Source organism: Lontra canadensis, unplaced genomic scaffold (assembly GCF_010015895.1).
Source record: "Lontra canadensis isolate GAN:19392208 unplaced genomic scaffold, GSC_riverotter_1.0 scaffold112, whole genome shotgun sequence".
NCBI classification, from domain to species: domain Eukaryota; kingdom Metazoa; phylum Chordata; class Mammalia; order Carnivora; family Mustelidae; genus Lontra; species Lontra canadensis.
In genome coordinates, this window is record NW_022631106.1 from 4,673,125 (window position 1) to 4,685,452 (window position 12,328).

At 42.9% G+C, this 12,328-nt stretch overlaps 1 protein-coding gene across 2 annotated transcripts in view; it reads left to right on the plus strand.

Annotated features, from left to right (window-relative positions):
• SLC9A2 (solute carrier family 9 member A2) overlaps positions 1-12,328 on the plus strand; it is a 94,320-nt gene that overhangs the window by 46,575 nt on the left and 35,417 nt on the right. For both annotated transcript variants that reach the window (XM_032840436.1, XM_032840435.1), the window contains exon 4: positions 12,057-12,274. In XM_032840436.1, the coding sequence (XP_032696327.1) occupies positions 12,057-12,274 (218 nt within the window). The remainder of the gene's footprint in view (positions 1-12,056; positions 12,275-12,328) is intronic.

Here is a 12,328-nt window from a genome sequence, read left to right on the forward strand (position 1 = left end):
ATTCAACACATGAACTATAGCATTTGCTTGGTTTTTCTGAGAAAAGGAGAAGAATCAGTGGCCTGTCACTTTGTCCCTGGGTGCTGTCCTGCGTGGTGACTATCAGCGACATGTAGCTTTTGAGTACTTAAAATGTGGCTAGTCTAAATTGAGATGTGCTCTAAGTTTAAAATATACATCAGATTTTTGAGATTTAGTAGGAAAAGACTATAGAGACTCCCTGTTGATATGACAATAAATTAGATTTGTTGAGTTTTTAAATGAATACAGTATGAAAATTAAACTCTGCAGTTTCTTTTTACACTTTTAATCATGACTCCCAGGAAGTTCAAAAATACAAGTACGGCTTGCATTATATTTCCATTAGACAACATTGTTCTCCAGCACTCATGGTTAGTTTTTGCTATTTGGATGTTTGAAGGCTTGTTGAAAGATGTTTTCTTCCCTCTGATGAAATAAAAGAAAAAAAAATAAGAGCGCGAAAAGATGGAGAAGAAAACACAACAGAAACGCATTCCCTTCATTGATGTTAATCATGCTGTTTATAAAGAACATTTCTTTGAGACTACAGGAAGTTAGAAAGCGAGAGGAATAACTGAAGGGAGGGGCAGAAGCCACTGAGAACAAAGGAAAAACATTACCCAAGATCCACATTTAGGGGTTTTAATACAAACTCTTCAAAACCTGGCCAAGGGAGGGAATCTCCCTGAGAAAAGTTGTCATAACTATAGGAATGAGCACAGACCATTAAAACAGATTCTTTGGGACTGGCTAGTTTGTATTTTTCACAAACTGATATTACAATTATTCAATGTTCAAAAGAATATATTTTCATGACTCATCTTCTTATAAGTAAAAAAAAAAAAAAACATTAAAAACATTATCAGAATCACCTGTATGGGGAATATCATTCATACAGTCCCTGAATTCTCAACCACATGAGCGGTAATTCAGTTACACAGTTGGTAATTAGGTATTTTCAAGTATGATAAGAATGCAGAAAATACCGTATGGGATATTTTGTAGTAGTTCCCAAAAACAGTATAAAAATGAAAAAGAGCTGACCCAATAAATGCTACCATAAGAGAGTTTCATTTTGGGGTGCCTGGGTGGCTCAGTCAGTTAAGCATCCGACTCTTGATTTCAGCTCAGGTCATGATCTCAGGGTCATAGATCGAACCCTGTGTTAGGCTCTGTGCTGGGTGTGGAGTCCGCTTGGGATTCACTTTCTCCCTTTCCCTCTGCCCCTCCCCCCTAGTCCCTCTCCCTCTCTCTTTCTTTCTTCTCTCTCTCTCTCAGAAAAAGAGTGTTTCATTTTGTGAAATGCATTTTGTGGATTTCTTTTCAAGAACAAATGAATAAAGTGATATAATTTGGGGCCTCTTCACTGAAGGGCTTTGGTGTTGCCCTTAGGTGTGTTATTTTCAAGCACTCTTATTCTAGGGAACATATTCGGTGTTTGCCTGCTAAATTTAAGTTGCATGGAACTTTAACAGTTTGCTCCTGAATTAAGAACCCTTTCCTGAAATCTCTTTGAAGAATGGAGGTTCTAGATAATAACTAGTGGATAATACTGGTTTTGCTCTCATTTTGCTCTTCTGAGTGTTTCTTAACTATTCTTTGTGGGTTTATGTAAAAAATGATGATGTCATTGCATCACTAGTCCCAAGCTTACTATTTAAAGTAGCATTTTCCTCTTTTAGACTTTCAGGTATAAGTAAATTGCAGCAGTATGGCTAAAATTATTTCCTCGTAATACATAGGCCAAAACGTAAAACAACAGGATTATAAATCAGAAATGTCAGTGTTGTGGAATTGCTGAGAAATAATTACCTTTTTTGTTTTAATTAAAATCTTGTCAGAAAACTGGCACTGAAGGATGTATGTGGTTCCCTCCCAGCTAGTACTTCTGAGTAGGAGGCCAGCCTTTGGACGCTGGCAGAAGTCAATGCGCCATTCCCTTTGTTGGGGAGTTCAGTTATGGGAGTCACGGTTTGCTCCTTCAAGAACAGGATAGGTGCCTTAAGGAAAATCTTTTTCTCCTTCACCTCACTTTAATAAACATGAGTGTACTTCTCAGCAGCTGCCTGTTTGGGGCAGTGGGGAGGAAGCTAGCCTTGTGTGACCCCAGAGTCTTGCTCTGTTGGTTTCTTTGGTGCAGAAAAGCCGTGAGTCGCTCCCCTTGATGCTCTACCTTTAATGTGTTCTCCCAATGTGTCTTCTCCCTCTGCTGCCACTCCTCCATCAGTCAGACCTCAGGCCTTTTTTGATGTTCCCAAGGGACCTGGCCAAGTGGTCAAGATTCTGTTTTCCACATGCACCCTCACAATCGAGTCACCTGGGGTCCTTGTACGTAGGAGCCCAGCTCAGTCAGTAGAGGGAGGCTCTGTGTGAGCAAGGGAAACCCAAATCAAACCACATTCATTGGCTCACAACAGTCAACTCTTGATGAGGGCTGGTATAGATCTGGCCTTGGGGCTCTGGGACCCCAGGCCAGAACCACCTTTCTCTCTCTTTCTCTGTGTCTCACCTTCTTCTGTGTGATGGCTTCCTTCTGATAGGACAGGCATCTCTAAAACATCATACAGGGATCACAGACAGATTGGGCTTTATATCGCTGTGACTCTTGTCCCTAAAGAGGACAGGGAGTTCCACTCTCCCAGCTCCTGTCAAAAGAAATTTCAGAGGAAGGATTGCGATTTGCTCAGGGATTTGGAGAGCTGTGATTGGAGCAGACTGTGTCACATGACCAGCCCTGCGGCGTGAGAAGTACCAGAAGAAGGAAGTCTGCGTTGCCTGCAAGTTAACAAGGAACGTTCAGTGCTTTATCATAAAGCAGAGTGAGGGCTGGAGGGTGATAGACTGAGTTGAAGCTTCAGTGAGGAAGAGCACTGTGCATTAAGGGTGGCGGGTCGAAGGTGAAAAGCTCTGCTACCTCTGGGGGACCGAACCTCAGGGTGGTGAGAAAGGGGGGTAGATGCCAGGTCTTGCCCTGTTTTGTTCTGTAGGCAATCGGGAACTCAAAGCTTTGAGCAAAGAGGTGATGCCATTGTATTCCTGTTTCACAGCGAGGACTGGAGTGCCTCCAAAGCTTTCTTATGCCATCCCACAGAAAACTGACAGTGTTTCCATAGCGCTCTGGGGTAACAGCTGATGGTCATGGCCTCGGGCTTATTGGATGCCACCAGGGCTGGGGCAGTCACTGTCTAGGCAGGAGGAGAGAGAAGAGCTGCTGGCAACAGGGCAAGGGTGCCTAGGTGAGGGCTTGCCAGGGAAAGAACGTGTGCGGAGTCCTACATGCGAGTCCAGGCAAGAGAAGATGGAGCCTGTTCCCAGAACCAAGTCATGGAAATTGGGAGAAGGGAAGCAGAAGATCGGTGGCAAAGTATAATTAAGTCCTCACATCTCACACTGACCCTTTTTTTCAGATTTCAGTAAAATTGTCAACATAATCATTCAAGTTTCACCTCTTTTCCCTCATTCATTCTTCCTCCCCTGAACCCTCTGTCTATAACCCCTCTTGCTTTCCTCAACCTTGGAGGTACTTAGGAATCACCTGGAAAGGTGGTTGACATACACAGAACCCGAGGCCCCAGCCAGAGATTCTGATTCCATAGGTCTGGGATGGGTCTCAGGCATTTGCATTTTTCCAAGGATTTCTGGTAGTTCTAGAAAAGCCATACTTTTACAAAAGAAACACAAGGCCTTTGCCAACACTCTGCGCTAGAGTCAGTGGACTCTGTGGGCCCCTTGATGCTTTGAGTTTCATTACTCTAGTGACCGTGAATTGTGATTCTATATGTGTTCTTTCCACAGAATCATGCCTGCTTTAAGTGTCAGTGAATCTCCTATAAACATTAGTTGAATTGAGTTGAAAGCCTATAAAGGAGAAGGGATGAAAAGATGTGGAAAATCCATGAAATGGGCAAGACTATCTCAATAATCAGGCATTTATAATAGTTTAAGTTTATTATTATTATTTTTTTTGGTATATTAAGAAAGGTGGTTCAGTTTTTATGCTTGGATCCTCCCTTAAAAATAAGCCTTGGGGGCCCCTGGGTGACTCAGTCGGTGAAGCGTCCAGCTCTTGATTTTGGCTCAGGTCGTGATCTCAGGGTCAAGTTGTGAGATCAAGCCCCGTGTCAGGCTCTGTGCTAGACGTGGAGCCTCCTTAAGATTCCCTCTCTCCCTCTGCCCCTGCCTCCACCCTGCTCGCATGGTCCTGCTCTCTCAAAAAACAAAACAAAACAAACAAAAATTTTGTTTGTATTTTCTTGTATGTTAAACTCACTCTCCTCTTGGTTGTTAGGTTTTCTAGAAGAGGCAATCCATGATATGGCAAATTCATGCCTTGGAATAATTAATTTATCTCCCCTGAGTGAATACTTTATTCTGAGAGTATCCAATTCACCCTGAGTCCCCCCAAGACCTGACTTTAATCAATACAGAGAAAGCTTTTTAATTGACCTTCGTCACTGCTAATGCTTGCACTGACTAGTGGAGTGTGCTTTCATATCTGGCAAAGTCTTTACCGAGAATATACAGCTACTCTTTGGACTGTGTTTGTCTACATTTGGGTCCGTACTTTCTTCAGTTCACACAGAAGAGGTAGAATGGGAGCAGAAGAATTTTACAACATTCTTTTTATCTGTTTAACTCATATTCCAAACAGTTCAGATTACAGAAAGCGTCGTCTAATCTGGGAATGGAAATTAGAGATTTGACCCCTTCTGAAAAAAAAATGAAAGCACTTGTACTCAGAAACCGAATTCACTGAGACCTGGCATCACCCTATGTACATAAACACAGACAGGATATATATTTTTTATCTTTACACCCAGAGATCTTCTGTCTCCGACCCGCCTCCAGTATCGATGCTGGTCCTTTTGGTTCTACAGATCCCAGCCGTATAAATGAAAGGTTCGGGATCTTCATTAAACTAATCTCAGCCAGTATTATTTGACCATGCATCTTGGTACCATGACGTGTAGACAACCATGGTAAGCATGGCTGAACGCTAGCCCCACACTTTCAGAGCATACATTCTGGTAGAAGGGACTGAATGTGTACAGAAGAGTGGCTTCATGGACCGCCAAGATGGCATCATGCAACAGTAGAGAGAAAAGTCTTTGTTGGAATTTTTCTCTTCAGAAATAGTCAAATGACAGATCCTCTAAAGACAAGGTCTGTTTTTCCCTTGGAAGACTGTGCTGAGATAGTATTAGCTGGCGTGAAGTTCTCGTACGCTGTATTTAGCATGACGTAGTGGTGAAGAAACCTCAATTGCTGGTTTACTGCAAAAACCACTCATTATAGGGCTTTAGCTTCTCGGTCTCTAAATTGGTGATAATCACCATACATTTATGTTAAAACGTAACGTGAGGTAAGGTAATAACAAAGCAGAAAGGACCGGTGAATTCTATACATACCTTACCTCCATGTGGCCCCAGAGAATGGAAGCAGCACCTGTCAAAAACACAGACACGTTTTGGGATACTGTAGGGGCCACATAGGTGCTACCGTGGATTTTGCCAACAAAATGACAGGCCACTACAAGAAATGAGTGGACTCCAGCCTCTAGGTTCATGTCCCTCCAAATCTGTTCTCCATAGTTCCTGCAGAGTTCCCTTTCTAAAACTCAGAAGCTGGCCATACCACACCACTGTCCCTATGAACAGTTCGTCCATATAGTCATTGATTCAAAACAAGCTAATCACCTGCTGGACACTACACTAAACATTGATGATACTTTTTTTTTTTTTCCTCCTGAAACTACCAGTTGGGTTAGGAAAATAGACATTAATTATATGAGCAAAGATATAATCTCTCACATTTTCCCTGCAGCCTATGGAATAAAGTGGAAACTCCTGAAGGTAACATATAACAGCATCATTTGTCATTATCTAGCCACTAACTCCTTTCATCCTTGTCTCTTAATATTATCATCCCTCTCTTCTCTGGCTACCAAAATCATTCCCCATTGCCTGAATATGCCAGCCTGTTTCTTCCTTTCAGACCTTTGCACATGGCCACTTCTTTTTTTGGCTCACTTCTTCCTGCTTCCTGAGCTCTTCACTTAGCTGTGGAGATGTGACTCAAATGGACCCCCTTCTGTGGCAAAGGTCATGATTTCCTTCCCTGCACTCCCAATCCCATTTCTGACCCTTGCGCTGTTTTGCCACGATATCTTTGTGACCCTTTTTCTCTGAGACCTTGAACCCTTGAAAATAGAAGTTGTGTCTTATTTGCCTCTATCTTTCTAGACCCTAGCACAGAACTTGCCCCCGAGTAGATGGTAAGAAAATGTTGGTTGATATTAAATGTCCTTCATAATCATATTAGCCAAATATGGAGACTACGAAAGAGACGTGCATGAGAAGAGGGGGAAGACTTCTATGAACATAGGTTCATAGAAATAAGGTCATATTGCAAATCCTAAAGGCCAGTAGTCCTCTATTTGAAGGCTCTTCAGGGTTAAGAAGTCCAACTAGAGGGTACCAGGGTGGCACAGTTGGTTGAGCATCTGACTTATGGTTTTGGCTCAGGTCGTCATCTCAGGGTCATGAGTTCCAGTTCTGCATTGGGCTCTGTGCTCAGTGCTGAGTCTGCTTCAGATTTTCTCTCCCTTTCTCTTTGCCCCTCCTACTTATGTGCTCTCTCTCTCTCTCAGGTAAATAAACCTTTAAAAAAGAAAAAAAAACCTAGAATTTTCTTAAAATGTGATGAGTCTCTTTAGGTTATTATTTGATGTGGATATTATCTATCGCGTGGGTGTTCAGGCCTGAAATCCTCATGGGTGTCCGTGCTGATGGAAGAGGGAATCTCACTTCTCTGGAAATGCAGCGCTACTGTGATAACATGTGAGCATGAGCTTGTACCCAAGGACACTCCTGGCCAGGCACTTCAGACCCTGTGAGGCTGAGGACAGTCAGACAGCAGCCAACACCATTCTCACCTCATAAGTTTCTTGTGCTTCCTTTCGAATAATGAGGAAGAAGCAAAGTTATGGTGCCAACACCATCAGCTATAGACGATGGTTTATGCAGAGTGAGGAGAGAAGGTTTCTATTCTATTGTATTTCTGGGAGACCGTGTCACATTTGCCTCCCTCGTTGTGTGTACTTGTGATGTTACTGCAGTGAGGGGGTTTGACTTCAGGTCAGAGTATACCATGACAAATAACCTCTTACAGTGAAAACACCTCCTGGTCTTTGCATGAATTTGTAGCGGACAGACCAGAGCAGGGACGTTTGGACCTTCTGTCCCCAGCCCGTAGTGTGCATCAATGTCATAGACATCCCCAGGCTTCTTGAACGGGGCACTACCAGATGCTGAGGCCTCTGGTTCCCACCAGGGGCATTCTTCTCCCTCCAGTGTCTCACTGTGCTGGTAGGAAATAGCTTTAAGTTACAGCGAGGCGTCTGGCAGACATGAGCATCACTGCTGGTGTCACGTTAAGGACACAAAACGAAGGAAATTGATCACGTGGACATTCATGCAAAATTCATTCATTTTTTTTATTCTTACACCAAAGCTATGTTTTTCAATAATTTCCAAGTAAAATTTTTATTGACTTGATCATACAATGAACTGAAGATTCTAGATTATTTACCTTTTGTCCAGAGACTGACAGGAACTCAATCTTAAGAGGGAAATGTTTATCATATTCACAAAACCAATATTCTCCAGCCTTTTAAAAATCTCTTTTTGAATGATTAAAAATAATCTGAAGCCAGGAGAGAGAGAGGGATATGGGGTAGTATGAAAAATGGAGGGATTTCAACTCTGTAGCTGATGTTTTATTAAAAAAAAACAAAGTCATTAGAAAGAACTGGGTAGTGGGTACTTCAGTGTTTATTTTCTATATTTGTCTCTAAGCTTAAATGCTTTATAATAAAATCATTTAGAGGCACATTTTGCATGGCATTAGAGAATTTCAGGAAGTAATAGGACCATTAGAATTTGTTTTTGTTACAAAGTTTTAGCCTGATAACATTTAAGAAAGGCTCATTAGTTTGCGTTGCTGTATATATCTTTTTTTCTTTTTTGATAAAACACATTTTGCTTTAGATTGGTAATCAGTTTAGTTGGGCTTTTGCCTTCATTACTTTGTACCGGGCAACTCTTACTTTTCGAAGTCTGGTTAAAGAAAAACCAAACTATGCAAGATGAATGTGTTCAGAACCATTGTGAACAAATGGTTTTTATGGCAGTGGGGGCTGGCAAGATGCCCTATGAGGCTCACTCAGAAAGGTGCCACTGTTCTCAGTCTCTCTCGTCTGCTGGTGGAGGTTCTGGCCTATGATTCGAGCCAGCAGGACAGTGCGTCTGTCAGCTTCCGTCGCCAAGCACACTTGAGCAACTCTGGCCACGATCATCGGGAGACAGGAACTTGGTTGTGGGCACCAGGCCAGGGAGGGGAATGCCAGCAATGGTATGATCCACAGAACACTGGCTCCCAAAGATTCTCATCCCCAGACCCTCCTTGCAAGTATATTACCTTACATGGCAGAAGGGACTTTGCAGGTGTGATTAGGTTAGTGTCTTGAGACGGGAGACAACACTGGATAAAATCACAAGGATACTGAAAAGAGGACAGTAGGAGGGTCAGCCGTCAGAAGGAGGCATGACCAAGGAGGCAGAGTTTGGGATCATGGGCTCCTGAGTCAAGGCAGGTGAGCAGGCTCCAGACTAGGAAAAGGAAGGAACTATCTCCCTGAGAGCTTCCAGACGGCACAAAGCCCTATCAGCCCCTTGATTTTAGCTCAGTGCAAGTGGTTTTGACCTGCTGACCTCTGCAAGCATACGATGATGAATCTGCGTCGTTGTCACTAAGTTCTGGCTAATTTCTTACCACAGCCATTGGAAACTAATACAAACAGGCTTGTACTTGAGAAAGGCTGAGCAAGGGCTTGGCAGAGGAGTGAGACTTCTTCCCCAGCCGAGGTGACCGTGCTCACAGCGCCAGCTTTGAGTCAGACTGCTTGAGTAAAACTCCTGGCACCACCCTTTATTGGCAGTCCTCTTGGATAAGTGGCCTCTGCCTGCCTTTGTTCTCTCATCTGTAAAATGGGAACACTAACAGAACTTGCTTCAGAGGTTTGTAATGAGGTGAACTGGCATAATCCACACAGAGTGCTTACAGAGAACCTGGCGCAGAGCAGGGGAGCTATAAAGGGCGACTTATTATAGAAGCCCTCTGCTATGCAAAGGCCTTGCCATGTGTTTGTGGCTGTTGAATTTTATTAGCTGACTTAATAAGGCACTCTTTCTTTTGGGAACCACGTGAATTATGCATTCCTCCCTCATATAAATCTCAAAGACGTACCCACTCATTCTGGGGCCAGAGACATTGTGGCTAAATGCAGGGTTCCTGACCTGCCGGGGGTCTTTGTTTTCTTTTAATAGGGGCACACAGATAAAGAGACATGTTGTGTGTGTGTAAGAAACAGGTCTTTTTTTTTTTTTTTTTGCAGTGAAATGGGTTCATGATTATCCGTTTAGGTCTTTACTCAGGGGACTCTTATGTGTGTGTTCTTCTGCCTATCCGTCTGCTCACAGTAGGAAGATTTTCCTAAAAGTAAAGATTTTCCTAAAGTAGCAGAAAACTTCTCAGGGTAAGGAGGACTCCATGCAGTGGTTGGGGGCGGGGTACGTTTAGGGTCACTGTAGCTCTGAAATGAGGAGAATGTGGAAAGCTTCACAGATGGTGACCAGTGGTTGGCTTAGAGCACAGTGATCACTCAGTGGAAGGTGGACAGCTCACTCCAATTCTGTCTTCCTTCATTCTAGAATGCCTTCTGATAATGAAGTCATTTGCTTCCTAGTATACATGTCTCTATTTTTTTTATTTAATTTTTTTCATCATGATACATATACTCTTTAATCCCCTATTTCCCCCATCCCCCTACCCACCTCCCCTCTGGTAACCACCAGTTTGTTCTCTATAGTTAAGAGTCTGTTTCTTGGTTTTTCTCTTTTTCTCTCTTTTTCCCCCTTTTGCTTATGTGTTTCTTAAATTCCACACAGGAGTGAAATTATATAGTATTTGTCTTTCTCTGACTTATTTTGCTTAGCATTCTACTCTCTAGCTCAGTCCATGTTATTGCAAATGGCAAGATTTCATTCTTTTTATGGCTGAATAATATTCTATTGTTTGTATCTACCACATCTTCCTTATCCATTCATCAATTGATGGACACTGGGGCTGCTTCCATATTTTGGCTATTGTAAATAATGCTGCTATAAACATAGGGGAGCATTATCCCTTTGAAATAGTGTTTTTGTATTTTGGGGGTAAATGCCCACTAGTGCAATCCCTGGGTCATAGAGTAGCTCTATTTTTAATGTTTTGAAGAACCTCCATACTATTTTCCAGAGTGACTGCACCAATTTGCGTTCCCACCAACAGTGCATGAGGGTTCCCTGTTCTCCACATCTTCTCCAATAGTAGTTGTTTCTTATGGTTTTAATTTTAACTGGTGTGAGGTGGTATCACTTTGTGGTTTTGATTTGCATTTCCCTGATGATCAGTCAGGTTGAGCATCTTTTCATGTGCCTATTGGCCTTCTGTATGTCATCTTTGGAGAAATGTCTGTTCATGTCTTGCTCACATTTTTTTAAAAGATTTTTTTATTTATCTGACATAAAGAGAGAGTGAAAGAGAGCATGAGAGAGGAGAAGGTCAGAGGGAAGAAGCAGACTCCCCAAGGGCTGGGAGCCCGATGCGGGACTCGATCCCAGGACTCCGGGATCATGACCCGAGCTGAAGGCAGTCACCTAACCAACTGAGCCACCTAGGCGCCCAATTGCTCACATTTTTTAATTGGATTACTTGTTTTCTGGGTATTGAGTTGTATATGTTCGGATACTAACCCTTTATTAGATATGTCATTGGATATGTCATCTTCTCCCACTCAGTAGGTTGTCCTTTGGTTTTGTTGATTGCTTTCTTCATTGTGCAGAGACTTGTTATTTTGATGAAGTCCCAAAGCCTTTCTTTTCTTTCTTTCTTTTTTTTTTTTCTTTTTTTTTCTTTTGCTTGTATTTCCCTTGCCTTAGGACAACTGTCTAGAAAAATGTTACTACAGCTGGTGTCTAGTATCGGTGTCTCTTTAGATGGATCCTAGGATGAGCTGTCACCAAGCTTATACTGACTTTCCCTTTGTAGGTGGCATTTGAGATGGGCAGGGGTAACATTTCAGACAGAGAGGAGTGTATGCCCACAGGAAGGCAAGAAGATAGGAAAGAGCAGGGAAATTACAGACAGGCGAGGCATATGGTATATGCTGGCTAGAGATGGGGTAAGAGATGAAACTGGATTTGTCCACTGAATGAAGAGTATAAAGATTTTCAGACGTCCAACCTAGGAGCACGGACTTGACCCGAGGGCCCTTCCCTTACCAGAGTGTGCACAGGTACTATATTAAAATAGTTTCCGTCAGAGGGGAAATCAGAGCTCTGTGGTCCCAGAGTTTTGAAGATCTTGGGGGAATAGGAAAAAGGGTTTCTGTTCTTTAGGTGACCTCAGAGCCTATAACTATGTTGTGAATTTTCCAGAGGTGGAACTAGGGCGTTGGGATAAAGGAAGAGTAAGTGGGCCCAAGAGATACTCGGGATGAGGAGTAGAAAATAATTGGTGGGGTGGGGGACATGGAGGAGGTGTGGCAAGGAGAGAAGGCCAAGGAGACTACAGTTTCAAGTTTAGCATTTTAGGCACTAACTAGAGCAATAGAGAAGACGAAACTGGTTTTACAGGAGGAGAGCGGGTTTTGAATATATTGCGGACCTCTTTTATTTGTGATGCTGGCAGGTGCCGATGCCCATGGACTACAAAGCTCGTCAGAGCTGAAAAGGTCCACCCATAGGTATTGATGAGGTCCTTCAGAGACAGTGGGGTTCCGATGATGCAGATCACATTCACTTATACCAATCCATCAACGATGTTACAGTAATGGGCAGAAGGGTTGAGCCATGTCTTAGCATTTAAGCGCAGACTCTTCTATTTGGATTAGGGTCATTGTCATGTTTAAATAGAAGCTGTATCTCTCCTTGCAGAATCACTGCTTGTGCAATGACTATGAATAAGTATGTGGAAGAAAACGTATCTCAGAAGTCGTACACCACCATCAAGTATTTCATGAAGATGCTGAGCAGCGTCAGCGAGACCCTGATCTTCATCTTCATGGGCGTGTCCACCGTCGGGAAGAACCATGAGTGGAACTGGGCCTTCGTGTGCTTCACTCTTGCCTTCTGTCTGATCTGGCGAGCGCTGGGTAATGGTGCTTGTTTCCTGAAGGAACACCCGACAACACTCACTAGAAGAACGG